Source organism: Galeopterus variegatus, unplaced genomic scaffold, assembly GCF_000696425.1.
Source record: "Galeopterus variegatus unplaced genomic scaffold, G_variegatus-3.0.2 Scaffold3, whole genome shotgun sequence".
Classification (NCBI taxonomy): domain Eukaryota; kingdom Metazoa; phylum Chordata; class Mammalia; order Dermoptera; family Cynocephalidae; genus Galeopterus; species Galeopterus variegatus.
In genome coordinates, this window is record NW_007726114.1 from 1,059,729 (window position 1) to 1,082,036 (window position 22,308).

At 43.9% G+C, this 22,308-nt stretch overlaps 1 protein-coding gene across 4 annotated transcripts in view; it reads right to left on the reverse strand.

Moving 5' to 3' along the window:
- Positions 1 to 776: 776 nt before the first annotated feature.
- The window catches only part of PHF20 (PHD finger protein 20), a 164,271-nt gene continuing 142,739 nt past the window's right edge, over positions 777 to 22,308 (reverse strand). For all 4 annotated transcript variants that reach the window (XM_008569338.1, XM_008569260.1, XM_008569191.1 and 1 more), the window contains 5 exons: positions 19,392 to 19,491; positions 16,399 to 16,594; positions 9,534 to 9,939; positions 7,680 to 7,863; positions 777 to 3,354 (listed from right to left, as the gene is read on the reverse strand). In XM_008569338.1, the coding sequence (XP_008567560.1) occupies positions 3,212 to 3,354; positions 7,680 to 7,863; positions 9,534 to 9,939; positions 16,399 to 16,594; positions 19,392 to 19,491 (1,029 nt within the window). In that variant the 3' untranslated portion in view covers positions 777 to 3,211. The remainder of the gene's footprint in view (positions 3,355 to 7,679; positions 7,864 to 9,533; positions 9,940 to 16,398; positions 16,595 to 19,391; positions 19,492 to 22,308) is intronic.

Genomic DNA, 22,308 nt, shown 5'->3' on the forward strand with positions numbered 1-22,308 from the left:
ACTGGCTACCTCTGTAACAATACAGCCACCAACGTGCCTACCTGCCCTTTGTGCATAGGCTTCCCCCAAAGCCCAAGTTATTGGGCTATTTTAATGTGAAGTGTTTTACTGCACCCCCTTACAGAAAGCAGTTCTGTGAGCGCTGGTTCGTGCCTCCAGACTTGCTCCTTCCTTCCTTCCTTGCCAAATCATAGACCTCTGGTAGGATTTAAGAAGCAGAACTGGTGTGAACTAATGAATTATTTACATTATTGAAGCTACTCATTTTTATGTCTCTCCAACTGGCTCCCTTGTATTTTTTAAACAATTGTTTAAAAAGGGAAGAAAGAATTTGGCAAGTAATGGGAATGACCTGCTACGAAATCTTAAAAGCCCACTCTGCCCCTTGAGGCTGCTGCCCACCCAGGGAGGAGCTAGTTGGGGTACATAAGCAGCTTGGGTTAGCCTCAGAAGGGTCTTTTTGCAGTGGATGTCACATTTCTTAATATAAGGAAGACCAGACATGTCTTCCTTGCACTACTTTCAACAATCAAAATCTAGTACACCTGTAGCTTACCACCACAAAGCATGAACCAGATGTGGGTGGGGCATTTTGCTTTTGAATATTAAGGAAAGACACTTAAATGAGTTGAATATTTTACATAATTTCTTGGGATTTCTTGGTAGAATTGCATCTCCCTCCCTGCAAAACATAGATCTGTTTAGAAGATAAAAGCAGGCTTTCTTTAAAAGGCAATGTTTACAGAAGAATAATATTAAAATTGCAGTGAAGAATATTTCAATATGTAACTGAAACATAGCAACAACCTGTTTTATTTTTTCCAAATACAGATAACAGAAGTTTTGCAAATATTGCTTCAAAGCAACATTTCTATATACAGCGCCTTCTGTTCTAATAGTGGGTAAACATAGATATGTATCCACAGTGCAATGTTGGCTCATCAACGATCCACCTTGCATACACTCATCACCTAAAGAAACAAAATGATAGTCAAACCAGAACTGTTTTTTGTCAAGGCAATTTTTTATAGGTGGATAGTTTTTCTCAAAGACAAAACTTAGGTAGTGCACATATTTCTAAATGGTAACAGCAATGTTTGCAAATAAGTTTCCAGTGCTCCAACTTGGCGTTAATTCTACTTGACCCAGGAATTGGGAATGGAGCCCCTCGACATGGCTTTAAATTAGGGAAGTACACTGAGGTTATCAGAACTTGGGGTGAGGGTCTTCCCTAAGAACAAAAGTCACAATGAGTGAAACAGGATTATTTCCTTTACAAAACTTAAACAAAAACCCATTAATGGTCACTTGGCAAAATAAGGGTAATTCAGTTTCTGCTTCCATCTTTGAACAACACAAAATCGACTACCTTAAAAGTTACAGCTTCCCCAGATATGATACACAAATGTATTTTCAGAAAAGAAAAATCAGTATTCTAATACAACAATCATCATACCTCACAGTTGTGGCTATAGAAAATCATCCTCTTTCTTCCCTTTTCCAACAAGCATCACACAATTCTTACAATGCAGCTGTCTGATAAATTATCCATAATGTAGATACCATGCACACTCCTTAAGCATTTCTTTCCATGCTAGAAACACCAACATTAAGTGGGAAACAGCCTCTTGTAAAGGAATTGTGTCAGCTGTATTACAGATGTTATAGCCACATGTATTCCCGCTGATGGATAAGCTATAACAGGTCAACTTATACTTATCCTATAATTCATTTTATATCAAATGGTGAACCAATCACTAGACAGCATTCCCTGAAACAGATCTTATACAGAGGCCAATTCATGACAATGACCTGTGCCTTAAAACCTAACCATTCCATAGGTCATCGGAGATACTGTCATTGCTATTGAGATATTGGCTACTTCATGTTTACATAGTAAATATTTGCAGCATAAAATATTACAGATTCATAAACCCATAATTAACTTGTGTTAATGGACAACTGTGCTTTGATTTTTTCCTTTAATGATAAGAAAACAAAATAGTGAACTGAGTCATTCCTCAAAGCATGGAACATTTTCTTTAACTTGGCCTAGTAAGGAAAAACACAACAAAATATAGCAATTACACAGGGAACCGTAACCTGCAAAAGTAACACAAATATTGTCTCAAAAGGTACAAATAGGTTGTACCTGGACCTTAAGCAGCATAATCACCTTGATCTCACAAAATAATACAAACAGGAAATTTAAAGTGTTAAAAGTATGTTAACAAAACAATTCTGAAAATGCTAACTATTAAACATACCCTGCAGGGAAGGAGAAAAGCGGCACATGTAGCATCTGAAGTTTCTTTACAACAATATAAAATAAGGTAATTCTCCAAACCACATTCTTTGTAACAAATCTTTACAGTGAAAGAGTTTGAAATTTAGGGAAACATTTTTTGAACATTAAATAGAACTGGGAAGCTGTCAATATTAGGAAGTGGATAGAAAATGCCATCCTCTGGGTTCCAGACCCTGCCTGCTTCAGTTTAGAATTCCTCCTAGATTCTTAGTACAGTGAGATTCTAGTTCCTCCACAGGCTGTATGGACTCTGCTATTAAAGCCAGAACTCAGCCAACTCAGTAAAAGAGTACAAAACTTGTCCCTGGTACCATGAAGTCATGCAAAAGAGGTGGTGAGAAAAGTGAAGAGTTCTACCGAGGAAGGCAGGGCAGCCAAGGCCTCTGCTCCTTCCCAACTGCCACAGAACGGTGAAGTCACAACATTCCCATGAAGCAGGAAAATGAATAATGCCTGCTGCCTAAACACTATGCCAGGCAGAAACCAGTAGGGTTGGCATGTGCCCCAACCTGACAGAAAAGTCAATTAAATAAACTACAAATTGAATTTACAACTGTTTCCAACTAAACTTTTGGCTCTCATTCCATTTATCATCAGTGGCACGATTTCAAGTGAAGTTTGTGCAAAAGACTCTCTTCATTCATCGATGTGCACAGACGAAGAGAATCCCAAGAGACTATATGCTACCTTCTTGGTAGGCTTTGAGATCAGAGTGCCCTGCCATCCAGCAGCCAAAATGGCCTCTTTGTCCAATGTCCATCACACTCCTGCCCAGATCCCAGAAGTCAGTCTGTGTCATGTGCATTCGGCATGCTAGGTTTATTTATTTAAATATGTGAAGCTCCTCCTGCCGGTGCCCCAGAATTGTGCCCCCCTAATTTTGGGTGCCTTGCCCAGTTAGTTTCATGTTGAGCAGCAGAGAGTGATCTGCTGCACCTTGCCCAGGTCCGTCAGCAGCTGCTTGATGCAATGCTTGAGCTGTGGAAGCCTGGCCAGCGGCTCTGGAGGCTCCAATTCGCCAGTGTAGTCCAGCCAGCTCTCCAACACTATCGGCAGAAGAGAGAGACAAGACCCAATGAGCTCCCAATACTTGACGTGAAGACCATCAGCAAGAGCTGCAGTACCTTATCCCATCTGTGCACTCATGGGGGGAAAGGAGGGAGGACCATTTCAGCCAACACTGTCCCAACACCTGTTCTACAAAGTTATCACTCCTAGGACAAAGCTCAAATGCTTTAGAACAGCAGTCGAAAAGAACTTTCTGTAATGATGGAAATGGTTTATGTCTGTGCTGTCCAATACAGTAGCCAATGACTATATGTAGCAACTAAGGAACTAAATTTTAAATTTTATTCAATTTTAATTAAATAGCCACACATCGCTAGTGGTTACTATATTCAACAGTGCACAATCTAAAGGTTTTGAAGGACCCACCTTTCTCAGTGTTGCTGTCCACTCTTTATAAAGCTTTTTCCCATGTTGGAAATCACAGAGCCTGGCGTACATGGACTGTTTTTATCTGTAAGGTCTGTTGTTGTTGTTGTTGTTTTAAAGATGACCAGTAAGGGGATCTTAACCCTTGACTTGTTGTTATTAGCACCACACTCTCCCAAGTGAGCCAACCAGCCATCCCTATATAGGGATCCAAGCCCTTGGCCTTGGTGTTATCAGCACCACACTCTCCCAAGTGAGCTATGGGCCAGCCCTATAAGGTCTGTTTTTATCACCATAAATTCGGAATTGCCTCATATTAATCCTTGATTGATAAATAATCATTAGTGGCACAGAATACTCTGATTTTAATTTTCTCTCATTAAGTAATGTAAGATGTCTAGGTGCTAATACACTTGATTATAACTGGTTCAATATCTAGAAAGCTGTCTTGCTTGTGAGCAGGTTTTTCTCTACCTGCTCCTTCCCCAAGCTACCCTGAAGCTCTGGCATTTGGGGAGAGGCCATCTGGGAACCTGCACCTTTGACAAGAGCCAGCTCTTCCAGGTAGACCCTGTGCTTACTCCAGCCTGCCGGTAGCCTTTCTAGTCCATGAACCAACCTGTACTGAGCATCATCTGGACCATGGAGTGCAGAAAGAGGAAGACCTACCCAGTGCCTGTCCTTCAAGCAGCCTGCAGCAGACCACACAACCCTCTCTCTTCAGACCCAGCCCTACCTTCCTCTCTACCTTTCTAAATACATTGTTCCCTGCAAGTTACTCTTTAGGGAAGCCCTCCCTAACTCTACACCCTGAATCAGGTCCCTGTGTTAAGGGTGCTATAGTATTACATGCTGTCCTATGAGCACTTATCATGGTTTGTAATTATACGTAATGGGATAATTTAATTAATATCTGCCTTCTCCCACTAGATAAGCTCCATGAGGGCAAAGGCCAAGTCTGCCTTGCTCATCACTATATCCCTTCTACTCAGCTGTGCCTGCAACATAGCAGGCATGCAACAAATACAGTGAGAATAAGCGAATGGTCTAGCAAAGTGCACACCGACTGCTCTGGGCTCTGCATAGCTCACCCTCCTCCACCATATTTCTTGTTAAAATTTGGGGGTTCCAAGGTGGAGGAAGTTTCCATCCTCCTGATCCCAGCAAGTACAAGGACTTGGAAATAAGAAAAACAAGACTGCTTTCTCTAAACTTGAAAACCGAGAGTATGGGATCAAAGTCACTTGACAGAGACTGGTGGCCTCCTGAGCAAGAAAAACTCCATAGTGACCAGTTTCAATACATCAGTAAGGCTTTTCAAAATAAAACTAGAAGGAGATGGGACTGCTCAGCAAATAGGCACAAGAATAAACAGAGAAGGGCCGGCTGGTTAGCTCAGTTGGTTACAGTATGGCGTTATAACACCAAGGTCAAGGGTTTGGATCCCAGTACTGGCCAGCCACCAAAAAAAAAAAAAAAAAGAATAAATGGAGATAAGGCAGTCAGGACTAGCTGGGGGGAGAGGGAGGGAGGGAGGGAGGGAGGGAGAGCGAGCGAGTCAGTCTTCGGTAAGATGATCTTTGCTGACACGCCCCTCTTAAAGTCACCTTAACTACTTTGGATCTGGTTCCAGGCTCATCAAGGACACCCCAATACCACGGTAGCCCAGGGCTATGCACAAGGGAGAAGAGCACCAATGGGCAGACTAGAAGAGCCTAAGCCACTCAATCTGTTAGCTTGGTTAACAGGAGTGTTTGGAGCTCCTGAAATGGAAGCTGTCTCTCTAGTTCTGCTCAGCTGAAGAACAGAGCCATAACTGTAGGAGGTCAGCAGCACCTCCTCTGGATCCCAACAGCCAGCAGGCCAGCCTTCTCCACACCATGTGTTGTATCATCCTCCCACATTTCTCTTAAGGATTGCTAGCACAACAGAAGGTTACAAAGGAAAAGTTTCATTTCAAATACATTCTCCAAGATCATTTGTAATAGATGCCATTGTTCACTAAGGTAACATTTTTTTTTCTTTTTTCTTTTAGTTAACACTTTTTCTTAAAGAAAATATTTCTAATGCTAAATGGTTTAATATTTTACTTTTCATGGTCATTAAATATCCTTTGTCTTTTAGTTTTAAAGTACTGTTCATGTAGCTACATAAATTATTAAATAATGGTTAATAGTAACACAATGACGCTTTAAAATATACCAGTCAATATAATAGCTTACTATGCTTTTTTAAAAAGGAACATTACATCGAAATTCCTACAAAAGCTCAGTTTATCTTGATGGTGTTTAAGTGAACTAAAGAGTTGATCCTAAGAAGGGTTATGATAAATCTTAAACACAATGCAAAAGTCTGTTTACCTAAATAAAATCCTTAAGCTTTATTATGGATTTCTATGCTTCTTGGTAGCTCTTGGGGCCTATAGTATTTGAACATGTACAGATTATGTGATCCCCAATCAGTGGGACACACAGGAAGTCCTCTGGGAGGCCAGAGATGGGAGCCCAGGCTTATCATCCTCGCCACTCTGCTCACTTGGTGAGCCCAGGGCTGGAGAGGCCCCAGCTGGGCTAGGAGGGGACAGGAGGCAAGACAAGCACAGGCTCTGTCTTCTTTTCTAAGGGCAGGGTCCTTTGGCATTTCCATGGTGCTAAGCCCCCTCTCAGGGACCCGAGCCACTCCTACTGCCAGGCTCTCAAAATTTACAATTTTCAGTCTGGTATTCAATCCTCTTGGCTCTCTAATAGCATATTTTTCACAGACAGTGGCATCAGTTGCAATTCTAAGGAGCCCAAAGAAACCTTTCAGGAGTAAAAGAGAAACAGAAACATGGTTCAAGAATGCCCTCAGGTTTGCCTCAGGGGCAGAACATCAGTTTGAGTACAGGTGTATCTCATGTGCGCCCCCTCAACTGCTCACTCGCTTGCTCTCTCTCTCTCTCACTGTCCTCCCACAGGGCAACCCCTGTTCCAGCTGAGCCAGTCCTCTCATCATCTACCTTGGGTCACCCCTTTCCAGCAGAAAACATCACCCTCCAAGACTTAGCTTCAGTCCTAGGAACTTCAGGAAGCCTTCCTGTTGGCATTCTCCTCCCTTGGCATGGCTTAGCCATACATGGCCACACCTCATGACCCTAGCCTGTACAATATATGGTAATTTTGAGTTATTTCATAGAAGTTGTTTTCTATCCCTAGTTATAGTAATCAGAGCCTGACTGTACCCGGAATCCTCAAATAAAGCATTTACTTCTTAATTAGGCTCCATTTCTAAGGTGAAAACAAATAATCAGGAAAAAAGTGAACAATCAAGAAAGAATTTTGTCTTCAAAAAGCCAAACTGGCAACTTCCTGGGGAACAAGAGAGACTGAACTTGATCATGATCATCATCACAAGTTCAGTCCTCCAAGCCAGTCCACTGCCACCAACATATGGGAGAAATATCCAAGGCTACCCAAATGACTCAATCAAGTTCTTAAATCTTTACTGGCTAAAGAGGAGCGGACTTCATTTTAGAATTTATCAAAGGTTGAAATAAAAGGCTTTTCAGATTAAATCCTCAGACATCCTAATAACTCAAGTCAAAATTTTGATTTCCCACAGAACTTTGTTAGTAAAGATTTGCTCAGATTGCACATTTCCTACAAGCAGAGTCCAGTTGCTCTCCTGCATACTGGCCTTTGCAGAAGGGACTGGGCAAGTGTGGCAGGACCCTTGACATAATGCAGACCTTATAAGTGCCTAATAAATACTAAAAGTAAGGCTTGTCCATCTTGAGGGGAGAATAGAATTGAGGTGAGGCTGAAAAGGAGGCAAGAATATAGCTGTACCTGAAGAGCCAGATTGGGGTGTTCAGAAAGCCGCTCCTGGGGTGGGGGTGGGGAAAAAGGGAGGGATCAGAGTACATGCCAATGGGCAGGGGCCAAGCAAAAAGCCCTACCATCCAGCTCCTTCTCAATGGAGTCCATCCTATGTGTGACTTCATCCTGAAGAGATTCCACGTGCGTCAGCAGGTTAAACTGCCACTGGTGCTGGGAGCTCAACAGCCCCTCTCCACCTCTGTCCAGCAGCTTCCGAGGAGGGGCTTCCTCTGGTAGGACCTTTTTGGAGACATATTCCCTCACCTGGAGATGCAATGCCATTTAAGTTACTGAGTGGAGATAGCCCCCAGACTCTTTTCCAACCAGCCAATGTTCACTACCATCTGAAAAACCAGTTGTGGTTTAAATACTTCAAATCCCTATATTCCTTTCCTCCTTCCCACTTGGGCACTAGGCAGAAGCTTGCCCGCTACACCAATGCCAATCACATCAGGGGAGCATAGCTGCTTCCCACTGACTGGCCCAATGTCCTCACAGAATAGCTTCCAGAGTCCTGAGTTCTGACTAGAGCTGGGCTAGTGTAGACAAAGCTTAGTGCGTAGGAGTCACACAAACAAATTTTAAGTCCCAGCTCTGTCTCTTGCTCAGTGTGTGACCATAGATGAGTTACTTCATGCCTCTCAGCCTCTGTTCCCTCAGTGGGTAGATGGAGGTAGTAAAACCCACTTTGAAGGTTCATGAGGATGAAATAGGATAAGGTATATAAAAACAGTACCAACTTACAGTCAGCTCTACATCAATGGAAGAGATTTTTAACCCTGCTTGCCTTGTGTAGGCCCAGTATTTCCTGATTTTGCATAATGTGCCAAACACCTCTAGGAAATCTGCCTACTCCAAAGAACTACAAACCTTTTCTGTGGGTTGGGATCTCAACCTTTCACTCATTCATTTGAAATGAAATAGATTCTAGCTAATATTTATTTAATGCTTACTATGTGAAAAGCAATTTGCAGAAAGCTTTTCACAAATAGGTTCCACAACAACTGAGGAGGCACTGTCACTGGCTCCATTACACAGGTGAGGAAACAGGTCTGATCAGGGAGGTGAATAACTGGCTCAGAATCACACAGGAAGTGGCTGCGCCCAGACTAAAAACTGGTTTGTCTCAAAAGACTATGTCCTTATCACCCTTGCCCACCACTATTTGGACACTGGCAAGGGCACAAGGATGAATGAGGTACAATGCCCCACCCTTAATGTCTTTATAGTCTAGGATGCTCCCTCCCAGCAATATGCTACAATGTATTTAATGCTTGTGATAGAAACCCACAGGATAAAGTCTGTGAGGGTAAGGACAGAGAAGCTTTCAAACCACACAAAGCCTCCCCAACAACTCAGGACAGGGCACAATCAGGCATTGGCAATGAGGATGACACAAGGAGGTTCCAGGAGAGAATGACTTAAACAACAAAAAACTGAGAGTAGCCCCTAAGAAAACTGATGAAACCATCTAATATTTTGACAAAATGGACTCTTCTGACAGGGCTGTGAACTTAGAGGTCAAAGTAAAGCTATCATACAATTGTAATAAAAAAAACATGCCTAACAAAAAGTGGACTCACTGTTTGCTCACGCTAAGAATGAGCACCTACTTGCGATTGTAATCTAAACTGAGTTTTCCTAACTTGGTTTTATTTTTCAAGTTCTAATCAACCCTTTTCTCCTTGCTACTTCCCACCTCCCCACCGCCTCCCCCACTGACTATGCCATGTTGTGGGTGTTTCCTGGAACCAATGATCTTTGGCAAAGTGGGCTCTTGACTTTGCGCCCGCTTTAACTGACCAAAATACATCCATGATAAACAAATTTAAATACAGCTTTATTAATAAATATCTTCCACAGAACATTTAACCCTAGGAAGAAAATTTATAAGTACTCACTGAATGAAGAACAAGTACAAGTGAGCCACATACCTTTGGGGAGCTGGGTTTGGAATCACTGTCACCCCTGCTCCTGTCTAGAGGCCAGCCCAGGTGTGGGGAGAAAGAATCATCACCATTCTCATGGAGGGGGTTGACCGCATCGTCGAGGGCCGAGCCCCGCGTCTCTACCACCAGCTTCTGCTCCACTGCAGGGTAATAGGCGCGGGGCTTCTGGTAGCAGTGCTCACTGGTGATATAGGACTCTTCCACAGACCGGGGCAAGGGCAAAGGCAGGGGCAGGGGCTTCTCCACCGCCCCGTTCAAAGTTCTATAGCTTGGGGCTTCCTCCTTGCTCTTGGCGTCAGTGACATGGATGTGTTTGGAATGAGATCTCTCCTCTCCTGAGTGCTGCTTCCAAGGCTGACACCACAGCTGCAGATCAGGATGCTCCTTGCTTCTGTTGGGAGGGTAAACAGAAAAGGGCTTTGGAGTAACTGGCACCATTGTGGGGGCTTCTCAACGCTTTCCCAGTAGGAAGAGCAGCTCGCACTTGGGCCATTTGGCTACAAACTACCATTTGCTAAGCAAGAGGGAATATGAAACCTTGGTCTCTTAGGAGACCACTTCCCTGCGAGCTCCCACCGTAGACACATGCAGCCAGTGGGACTGGACTTGCAGTTGGAAAACCTGACTGCAGCTGATCTCAGCCACTGATCAGCAGTGCAGTTGGGCCACCCACTCAACTATCCTCATCCCCACTTGCTCCTCTGTGAAACTGGACTAATCATCCATCTGCCATCGACCACTGAGTTTTATAAAGATTAAGTGAATATTTTTGTAAGTGAATTAATTTGAACAGAAATACTTTGTTGATGGTAAAGTACTCTTCAAATGTTGCTTACTAAAAATAAACTTATTAATAAACAGTCATGAAAATCCTGACATGCAATGGCATTCAATTACAAAAATGCAATGATGACCCGGGGTACGGGGGAAACTGTCATCTATGTACAGGCCACTAATAAATTCTTCTAAAATCTTCTGTTCTCACCATTCCAAAACGAAAAGTTTGTTATTAAAGAAAAAGACAGAGATTCTTAACTCATTAGGGCCACAGACTCCTCTGACAATCTGTTGAAAGCTGTGCTTACATGTATGTACACATAAAACTCTGTGTATGACTTTAGTTTCCCAGAATCACTCACTGCTTGAGTTTCGACCAAGAGGATCATTAAATTAATTTATTGGATCATGATCAAACGTAAAAATGGAAAAAGAATTAAATAGAAAATGCCAGAGTCTACTACTCTAAGTAAGGGGAGATGTTTTGTAAAATGTTAGCTTCATTATATGTACGAGTGACATAAAATGTATTTCTTTACTGTGGAATATATATTTTTAAAAGTTTAAAAGTCGGGCCGGCCCGTGGCTCACTCGGGAGAGTGCGGTGCTGATAACACCAAGGCCCTGGGTTCGGATCCCATATAGGGATGGCCGGTTAGCTCAATGGGTGAGCATGGTGCTGACAACACCAAGTCAAGGGTTAAGATCCCCTTACCGGTCATCTTTAAAAAAAAAAAGTTTAAAAGTCACTACTTTAGATAAACTTTACCTTTTAACTCTTCTTTACCACCCAGAACGTCCATTATAACCTTTGATCATTAAACAGAAGGAAGAAAGAAAGTAAAAAAGAAGAGGAGAGAGTAAGAAACTGCAAAAAAACAGTGGGATTCTTGAGTTAGGTCACTCAGCTACCAACAGTTCGTAGCTGGAATGGCAGTGCCCTCCAGGAGGTGTTTGGAAGCAAGTGAGAGGACAGAGGGGTGCTACTCACATTTAGTTCATTTAGAAATGTGTTTAGAAACATGTGGGGACTTTCTGATTGTCATAACGTCTGAGGGGTACTACTGGCATTTAGTTCATAGAATCCGGGGACACTAAACATCCTGTAGTGCTCAGGCAATCCCACAGAAAGAATTATCCCACAAGAGAATTGCCAACAGTGCCTTCCCAGCCCCCAGTAAGAAACACTGAAAGCAGATCAGCAGCTTAAGTCACCAGCAGTTCCCATATATGGGTACCTCTGCCTCTTACCTAAAGCCTTCCTGTGGAAGTGGAATTGACTATGAACGTGAAGGCACAGAGCGACGTTGCACAACCTAAAGTTCTGCTACGAAGGGCCTGCAACTATCCTTTCTCAGCTCTCCCACTCCAGCAATCCCATACCACTCTGATCCAGTGAAGGAGAGGAAAGAACTGGCACCAAGACAGCCTGTGTCCCTGGGCCACCTCCAGGCAGGCTATCAGAGCCTATACCAGGAACTTACCCAGGAACTCAGACACACCTCTGAAATCATAACTGCACAGGGGAAATGGGAGTCACTGTCAACTTTCGGGTCCACTGCCATCTGAAACCTGTTAACATGGAGCACATAAGCCACAGTACAGACCTGCTCTTCATAAAACTCACAGTCTACGCTTCCTCCCTCCTACAACTTTCACTCTCCCAGCTAAGATCTGAAGCCCCAGCTACTCCTCCTCACAGGATGACCCTGGCCTTTCCTTGTAAGCCCTGTCAATCATGAAGAAGGTGTGCACAGCCATCCATGCCACTTTTTTTTTTTAATGAGATGCTCTGAAGTTACCCCCTCCCCGTTTTATCATTTGCCTTTGAAAATGAATTCACCATGTGACTCGGGAACAATATTTCTGAGAATAAAGACCCAGAGCACAGAAGAGCAGAGACTACCAATGTGTACACGGATATATTGGGGCCACCTCCCCCCCCCTTTTTTTTTTCCTTTTTGTCTTTTTTCGTGACCGGCCACAGATCGCAACCCTCAGTGTCGCGCCCATACCAGACCGGGACCGGCAATGGTATCGCAACCCTCGGTGTTGCTCCCGCACCTTGCTCAGCCAGTGAGCGGCCGGTCTGTATGTGGGATCCGAACCCTCGGCGGGAGCGCCGCTGCGCTCTCAAGCAGCGCACCGTAGCAGTGCGCCACCGGGCCGGCCCACACCTCCCCCTTTTTCAAGATTTTTTTCTCCATTCTTAAGGACTAACAAGATCTCCCTATAGCCTCTTCTGAATTGCCAGAACTCAGAATTAATTCCAGTATAAACAAAGTTGCTTCTATAAAGATGAAGGATCTAAACAAGGATTCAGATGGGGCAAGGCTCCCAGATATGGCACAGGGCCAGGAGCACTGGCATTTCAGTGAGAAGGAAGGGAACAGCATCTGATGGAATTCTCAAATGGGAAGAACTACAGCAAAGCTTACCATCATGAGGTTTTCCTCACGTGGACCACCTTCCACCTACTTCAGTCCATTTCCAGCATCTCATTAAGAACAAATCCATTTGGTTTATGTGGGGTAAACTTTTCCTATTTTATAAAATGTGAGAGAACAGCGTGGTCTCTGACATCCTATCCAGGGCTGTCATTTGATTCAGTTCACCTCAAGGGATACCATCACAGCAACTGCTAACTGCCCCAGCGTCTGTCCTCCCCTCCTTCTCTTATACTCACCATCACTCCTACTCCTGAGTTTGGCGACCTGGCTAGCCTCCCCTGCAGTTAGGTGTGTCCATGAAACTATCTGTCCTCTCCTTTTTCTCTTTTCCCCCTCCAGGGGGCTGGGGCAGAGCCAACACACAGGTAGACTGCTTCAACCATACAGATGAAGATAATCCTGGGAGAATTCCAGAACAGTAAGACAGAAGGAAACCAACTCCCCAAGTCCATGGCCAGAATCCTGGAGAAAGCCCACCTACCTGGCCTAAGACCCCTGCCTACCCCTGAACCATTCATTATGTGAGAAAGGAACTTCCATTTTGTTTGAGCCTCTATTTTGAGGGCCTTTATTATAGCAGCTTAGCTTTTACCCAAACCAGTACAGACCCTTGTTGAATGTTCCCTGTTTAACCACTCTTTGTCATGTCAGAACTTGAAGGCAGGTCTCTGTGTGCGGACAGCATGAGAGGAAGCAGACTCCCAGCCTGCCATCTCAGGCTCTGATGCTCTATTCTGCCTGGCACCAGGAGGCCTCCAGGACTAATCAACATAAAGGACATTTTGTCAGTGAGTGGCCCATCAAGTCTTAACTCACACAGCTCACTAGTCTGTCATTGTTTACGATTTAACTAAAATGGTCTCCAATGGGAAGGTTCATGGGAGAACTTGAGAAAACGTTACCGAAGAGCAGCAGTTCCTCCTGTAGGCAATACAAAACCAAAAGATGTTCACAAGGCCATGCAGTATCACTGAGGAGAGGCAGTTAGAGAGGTGAAGAACAAGGACTTGACAGGAACCAAGACTTAGGCTCTGGTCCTGGCTCCCTACCAGGAAACATGGAAGAATAGCTGCCCCACTGAAGGCCCCACTTGCTGTATTTGGTAAAGTAGGTATGTCACAAAACAAACAGACCCCTATAAGAGCCATACATCTTTATCAGAGCTTACACGAACATGGGTCATCTGACATGTAGAATGCAACCACAGAAGGGAATTCACACTTAATTTCACTCCTCAAACTTCTGGCCACTAAAAGCCAAAAGTCCAGCTCCAAAAGGCCTAAAACTTTTCTGTATGAACAAACCACCAAGAGACATATTTATTGAGAAACCACTATGCTAGAGTAGAGAGCAGGCCTGCCAACAATATCTCTTCCAGCATTTCAGTTTCACTTTGTTTACCAACCAGGAATGCTTAGGATGAGAGGATAAACAAAATGTGGTATATATATATATACACAATAGAATATTATTCAGCCTTTAAAAAAAGGAAATTCTGACACATGCTATATAACATGAATGAAACTTGAGGACATTATGCAAAGTGAAAGAAGCCAGTCACAAAAAGACAAATACTGTATGATTCCACTTTTTTGAGATGTCTAGAGAAGTCAAATTCGTAAAGACAGAAAGTAGAACAGTGGTTGCCAGGGGCTGGAAAAAAGGTGTGGAGTATACTAACATTTATAAAACAAATGTATTCACAGGGCCTAGCCTCCAAAGACCTGTAGTTTCAGGTATAACCTAACTTTTAAAAATTACATATAAAAGGGTTGGCCCATGGCTCACTTGGGAGAGTGTGGTGCTGATAACATCAAGGCCATGGGTTCAGATCCCTATATAGGGATGGCTGGTTAGCTCACTTGGGAGAGTGTGGTGCTGATAACATCAAGGCCATGGGTTCAGATCCCTATATAGGGATGGCTGGTTAGCTCACTTGGGAGAGTGTGGTGCTGACAATACCAAGTCAAGGGTTAAGATCCCCTTACCGGTAATCTTAAAAAATAATAATAATAATAATAACATAAAATAAAATTACATATAGAAATGTTAACCTTAGCAAAAGACAGGAAACTTTCCCCAGGCTAAAGTCTCTGATATAGATAAAGAATTATATTGTTATGTAAACATACTAAGGAAATTGCTGTAGGGAAAGAAAGTGTTTGCTAAGAACAAGCTTTTGTTGTTGGATTGACTTAACCTTTTGCAAATTGCATTATGGTATGTCACTTTGTTATTTCATTGATGTTACCAGCTTCTATTGTTAAACTATACTTAGCCATAACTCCACCTATGTTCTTTTTCTGTAACTTACTGGCCTGCAGAATAATACTGAGACAGAACCCCAGTTCAGGGTTAATTTCTCAAAGGAGGAATGCCTCTCTCTTGAGGGTTCCAGGAAATTAGCCCCTTTGGGGTGTCTCACTGCTCAGAAGAAAAGGGCTTTGAGTAATCCTTTTTGCATCTCCATCACCCTGTGTGAGGCAAAGCAATGAGGAGGAGGAATGGGGAGTTGTTGTTTAATGGGTATAGAGTTTTAGTTCTGCAAGACGGAAACTGGTTTGGAGATTGGTTACATAACAATGTGAATGACTTAACAGTACAGAACTGTATACCTTAAAATGGTTAAGATGGTAAGTTTTACCACAATTAAAAACAAACAAAAACTCAGACTGTACACCAAAATAAAAAACAAACAAAACTATAAATACACATACCATTTCTTGATTATGGCAGTGGTTGTAAACATTTGTGAAAACTCAATGGACGCTTTTTTTTTTTTTGTCTTTTTCCGTGTCCGGCAACGGATCGCAACCTTCAGTGTCGCCCCCGTACCGGACCGGGACCGGCAACGGGATCGCAACCCTCGGTGTTGCCCCCGCGCCTCGCTCAGCCAGTGAGCGGGAACCGGTCTGTATGTGGGATCCGAACCCTCGGCAGGAGCGCAGCCGCGCTTCCCAAGCGGCGCACTAGCGCAGTGCGCCACCGGGCCGGCCCTCAATGGACTCTTAAAATAGATGAACTTAATTATATGTAAAATATTTCTCAAAGCTTATTTATTTATTTATTTTTTTGTCTTTTTTCGTGTCCGGCAACGGATCGCAACCCTCAGTGTCGCCCCCGTACCGGACCGGGACCGGCAACGGGATCGCAACCCTCGGTGTTGCCCCCGCGCCTCGCTCAGCCAGTGAGCGGGAACCGGTCTGTATGTGGGATCCGAACCCTCGGCAGGAGCGCCTCTGCGCTCCCAAGTGGCGCACTGTAGCAGTGCGCCAGCGGGCCGGCCCTCAAAGTTTATTTTTTAAAAAATGTTTATCATGTAATGGAGAATTTTTGTGTGTGTGTGTGTGTGTGTGTCTTTTTTCGTGGCCGGCAAGGGGATTGCCACCCTTGGTGTGGTGTCGCCCGCACCACGCTCAGCCAGTGAGCACACTGGCCATTCCTATATAGGATCCGAACCCGCGGCGGGAACGTCGCTGCGCTCCCAGCGCCACACTCTCCCGAGTGCACCACGGGGCCGGCCTGTAATGGAGAATTTTTAGTAAAGGTCTCTTCTCAAATGTTTCCTACCCCCAGGCCATGCCAGCCAGACCCCTCCCCACAGCTGCAGGTGCCACACTTACTGCAAGATGCTCATCTTGAGCTGCAGGCCGTGCAGCACCTCAATCACTCTCTGCACGTCACCCAGAAGCTGGTGGGTGGCCACGATCTTCTTGGCATTCTGATGGGAGTAGTTCTCTTCTAGAAATGCCAGACCACGCATATGTCCCCTGCTCAACCATTCCTTGTCATACCAGTACTTGAAGCCAGGCCTCTGACCTAAAGCAGTGACAATGAGAGAGCTCAAACATGGACTGAAGGAAACCCAGGCTGTTTCATCACTATTGCACAATTACCACATGAACTTCAGGAAGGGTGGACCAGTGTGTTCATTTTGTTCATTTATTCATCCAGTGTACATTTACTTGGCAATTACTATATGCTGGGTGTTGGGAATAAGGTAGTAAATAAGGCATGTACACTTCCTGATCTCCTGGAATTGGCCAGAGGTGGGGTGACAACCTGGATTATTTCTAAATTGAAATCATATCCCTTACTTAAAACCTTCCACAGCTTCCTACTGTTCACAGGAGAAAACCCAAAGCCGTAACTCCAGTTGTGGGACCCAACTCCTTCCTTCCGTCCTCTCCCACTGCCTTTCAGTTTCTGGAACACAAACTCTTTCCAGCCTTAGGATCTTTGCTCTAGCACCCCCTTTGTCTGGAGCACTACAGCCCAAGGCCTTTGCAGGGCTGGCTTCTTACCACCTCCTCAGAAAGACCTTCTGCTACCTCCCAAAGTTAAGAGAGCCTCTCAGTGCCTCCTAGTCATTCTCTACCTATTGCCTTCCCCACTCACAGCATTCATCACTACGTAACACAGCCTTGTTTGTTTAACATGTTTTAACATCTGTTTCTGGCCCCCAACCTCACTAAGAACCAGAAGAGTATGAACCATCTTGTTCATGGTTGTATCCCCAGTGCCTGGCAAAAGGCATCTGGAATGGATTTATCAAACTACTGGAAAGAAGCTCCAAGACCCCCTCCAACTGTACCACCTACCACCTAACTAAATATACGATCAGGCCCCTTTCCCTTCTCTAGAGCTCTGTTTCCCATCTGTTACAATGACAAATGAACTGGATGGCTTCTGTGGTCCTGTTTATTACAGGGCTCCTTAGGAAGGACTGAAAACTTAAGCACATGTGACTCGGCAAAATTTCCTGCTCCAAAAGCCCAGGGAACAGCTTTCAACCAGACTGTTGTTCACTTGTCAATATCTACAAAAAGCCCTGAAATAACCCAGGTAATCCCTATGAAGATCCTTGGGCTCCTTCTGGCTTTCCTAACGCACATGGTTGGGTATATACCAGGATTCAGTTAAAAACATTTTTAAGTAATCTTTAAAAAAATGAATCTGTTAGGTTAAACTTTTGGCCCAATCCACTACAGAGTCAAACAGTCTATATATATGCAGACTCTATGAGAGACATTCAGTTCAAGGAAAAGTCTATTCACAGTCCTGTCGACTAAAGTTATAGAAGTTCAGAAAGTGCACAGGACTTGATGAAGATGGTGTATGTGATAACTAAATGTGGAAAAGTGGAGAGAAAATAAGGTAGACAAAAAAACTTTTAAAAGGTGCCCTAAGGAGCCCTCTGGATTACATGGGGGAACCTCAGAGGCAGCTGCTATAGGCAGTGACAAGAGCAGCAGGATTCAGAGCAGTACTACCTGTTTTATAAGACATAGGTCAGAGGCAACTGGTTGTCATGGCCTGTCTGGCATTGACTGGTAGAGTGATCTTGAGCCAGTCATATCCCTTCTGGGCCTATTTGCTCACCTGTCTAATCTTCTGACCATATTCCTTCCTTGGGATAAAGGGACAAATGGAGGCAGATTCTTCTCTCTCTATGGACTAATCTAGTACAAGGAGACACGGTGTCACAATAGAGGTCATCAGGCCCAGAGGGGACCTGCTTGCTGGAAAAAAAAAAACTGGGTGGCCAGTCCCTCCCTATACAACCAGCAAAATCAAGAGATTTGGCCCCGCAAGCCAGTTCTAATTTGCTTTATGAGGTTAGGAAAGTCATTTGTATCCTCTGGGCATCGGTTTCTTCCTCATAAGCAAAAATGGGAGCAGATGCTCATACCAGGCCCACTTCATACAACCAAAAGGAATAACAGAAGCAGAGGCTCTCATGCATCGTCTAGTTGTAAGGGAACTGGGATGCTGAAGCTGAGGGAAGACCTTACAGGTGGTGAAGGGAGATGAGGTCACCATGCCACTGACAGCAAGACAAGAACCACAGATTTCTAATCCACCCCTTCTGGAAAGAGGCATTCAAGAGCCACAAGTGACCCCTGTAGCCATGACCCTGCTAAGAAATTAAGTCACTCCTCTGGGTGGCGACTCCTCTATGCAACCATGCCTTTCCTCTTCCACTTGAGGTGGCAGTGATGCAATGAGGGCAGATGTTGCCACAGGGAGCAAAGGGAAGTTTCTAACCCTCCAACAGGCCCCAAGAGCCAAGGACAGAGACCACATGCCCATCTTCATGAGCTCTCAAGAAAAGGAAAAGGTGCTCACTTCAGCAGCACATACACTAACACTGGAACAATATAAAAAAGATCAGCATGGCCCCTGCACAAGGATGACACTCAAATTCATGAAGTGTTCCATATTTTTTGTAGAGTACCAGTCACGCAAGATGGAAGTTCTAGAGATCCGCTGTACAATATTGTGCTTACAGTTAACAATACTGTACACTTCAAATTTGTTAAGAGGGTAGATCTTTTTTTTTTTTTCCTTTTTAACCACAATTAAAGAAAAGGAAAAGTTCCAGCTCAAGGCCAGACCTTCTACTAGGTAAGCCTCCTCACACAGACACTCTTACTGCTACATTCAGAACAGCTGGCCACCAGGTGGGCAAGCAACAAAGTCAAGGAGAAGTCGGAGTCTAGCTGATGCTGGAGAAATGAGTCTCAAGACCACAGACACTTAGGATGCTTCATAGCCAGCTGTGCTAAGGAAAAGGCTACATACTGTTAATATCCCTGACTCCAGAATTCTCTACCTGGAGGGTCTTGGCAAACATAACAGGTGTATTTCTCGGGCACATTTTCTTCCAGTAATCCCATGCAGACCCCATGCTGCCAGCACTGGCACTCTTCACACTGTTAGAATTAAAGAAGCAACAAAAATTAAACTCAGAAGGTATCCTCCATCCAAAAGTATGACCCACCTGCTGGGGGAGGAGGGGCTTGGGAGGGCAGAAGGAGAGGGGAGGGAGTAGTACTCCCTACTGACGGCTATGGAACTGAGCTGTGGGCACACATCTGGAACTGCACTGTCTAATACGGTAGCCACTGGCCACACATAGTTCTACATTTAAATTAACAAGTCAAAAATTCAGTTCCTTAGTCTCACTAGCCACATCTTAAGTGCTCAATAGCCATAGGAGGCAAGCAGCTACTGTACTGGACAGCACAGATAAAGAACATTTAGATCTATTAAAAAGTGCTGATCTCAGAATAATGCTGTTTTCTCTCCCATTTCTAGAGACTCTCACTTTCCTGATGACTTTATGGGGATTGAGTGAAAATTTCTCAAATCCTTAGAGAAAGGCTAACTTGAAGTGACAAAAATTTGAGTTTGAATTATGGCTTAGACATTCATTAAGCTGTGTGACTCTACACAGGTTACTTCTTCCTGTGCTTCAGTTTCCCTATTACAAAATGGGATACAATTCCAACCCACCCCATGGGGATGTTTGTGAGGATTCAATGGGTGATGTGTAAAAGCTCCTATTATGGAGCCCAGGACATAGCTTTATGTATTAAGCTACAACCACTAAAAGGCAAGCCAATTCACTTTGATGCCTCCTGGAGTAATCACTGGTTAGCAATTTGCATTTATTCTCCTACACCTTACCAAAGGTTACACAGCTGATAAGAGACAAAGGTGAATCAGAACACAAGCCTGGATCACTGCAAAGATAGTTCTTCTAACCCCTAGGCTCCACTACTTTCCCTGGGTATCAGGGAGAACGGGGCGGGGGGAGGAGGGAAGGAGGCAGAGAGAGAACAAGGAAGGAGTCAAAATCGAGGGCAGCATTGGGAGACATGTAGATAGCCTGAGGATAGTAAGTCTAAGGCTAAGAGTCCAGAGGAGGGAATGAAGAGGAAAGGCAGACTCCCAAAGAAATACTAGGACACTTCAAGCAATTCTAAACCAGGACCCTAAAACTTTAACTACTCAGCCATGCGGATCAGCCCTGGAAGGTAGACACTGAGCTTCCTAGCACGACCTTGATGGTGAGCCACCAGCCTGACCACAAGGGACTAGAAATCCAAAGCTCAGAAAGTCCTCAACCACTTGGAGTCAGGTAGGCCCCAGCATCAAGAGGGCTTCCCTGGGCAGATGTAAGGCTTCTAGGAAGCTAGTCACATCAGAATCACCAGGGGCAGAGTTAAAGAGAGACTTCAGATAACACCTGATCCAGATTCTTCAATTTACAGATGAGGAAATTAAGGCTCACAAATGAAAATTAAAGTGTACAAGACAAAGGCAGTAGCAGAAAACAGACTACTAATTAAGAATGAAAGTCTGCCTCACCAATGATTTTGTAAGTGTCTTGAGAACTAGGATTTACTAAAAATGAATCAAATACATCTAAGTTTCAAAATTCAAAATAGTTTTTTTCATATGGGTATGGCTAAAATACATTTTTTTTAAGTTTAAATTCAGAAATGAATGAGAAGAATAACCTAAAACATAAAATATCTAATAAACATAACATGCAAGATCTCTATAAAGAAAATTTAAAAATACTACTTGAAGACCACAGAGACTTAAGTCAATGGTACAGTGCACCCTATTGCTGGACAGCAAGAATCAGTATCATAAGGATATCAATTCTCTTTGAGTTAATCTATAAAAATAACGTGGCCCTGGGCCAGCCCTGTGGCTCACTCGGGAGAGTATGGCGCTGGTGGAGCCGAGGCCGCGGGTTTGGATCCTATATAGGAATGGCCAGTGCGCTCACTGGCTGAGCATGGTGCAGACCCCACCATGCCAAGGGTTGCAATCCCCTTACCGGGTCAGAAAAAAAAAAAATTAATAATAATAATAATGTGGCCCCAATAAAATAATAAATTAATAGCTGGAACTAGAAAGAATTATAAAATTAACAGCCAGAAAACATGTCGAAAAGAAAGAGCAATAAGGAGGTACTAGCCATATCAGATATTTTAAAAATATTATAAAGACATGATAATTTAAACAGAATTATACAAGCAAACGTATAGACAGATGGATCAATGGAAATGGAGTAAATAGAGATGGCATTTCAAACAATGGAGCATGGTGTTAGTACAACCGGGCAGCCACAGCCCTCACATCATGCCAGGATAAATTCTAGATGGATCAAATATTTATATAGTTTTTAAAAAAAATGAAGTCCCAGAAGTACTAGAAGAAACCATCAGAGAATTCTATCTTTAAAAAAAGTTTTCTATAAACTTTTGACTTCCAATGAAGAAGCAACTGTTATTCAAATCTCAGAAGTCATTAAAGAAGTTTGATACATCTGACCTCATGAAAACAAAAAATCTGTAAGACAAGTCAAAAAACAGATGACAGGGCCGACCCTGTGGCTCACTCGGGAGAGTGCAGCGCTGGGAGCGCCAAGGCCACAGGTTCGGATCCTATATAGGGATGGCCAGTGCGCTCACTGGCTGAGCGTGGTGCGGACGACACCACGCCAAGGGTTGCGATCCCCTTACCGCTCACAAAAAAAAAAAAAGACAGATGACGAAGTGGTAAAAATGTTTGCAACTCTTACTACGAGCCTATATAAAAGCTCTATAAAAAGCCCATATAGGGCCGGCCCGGTGGCGCACTGGATAGTGCGCCGCTTGGGAAGCGCGGCGGCGCTCCCGTCCGAGGGTTCGGATCCCACATATAGACCGGTTCCCGCTCACTGGTTGAGC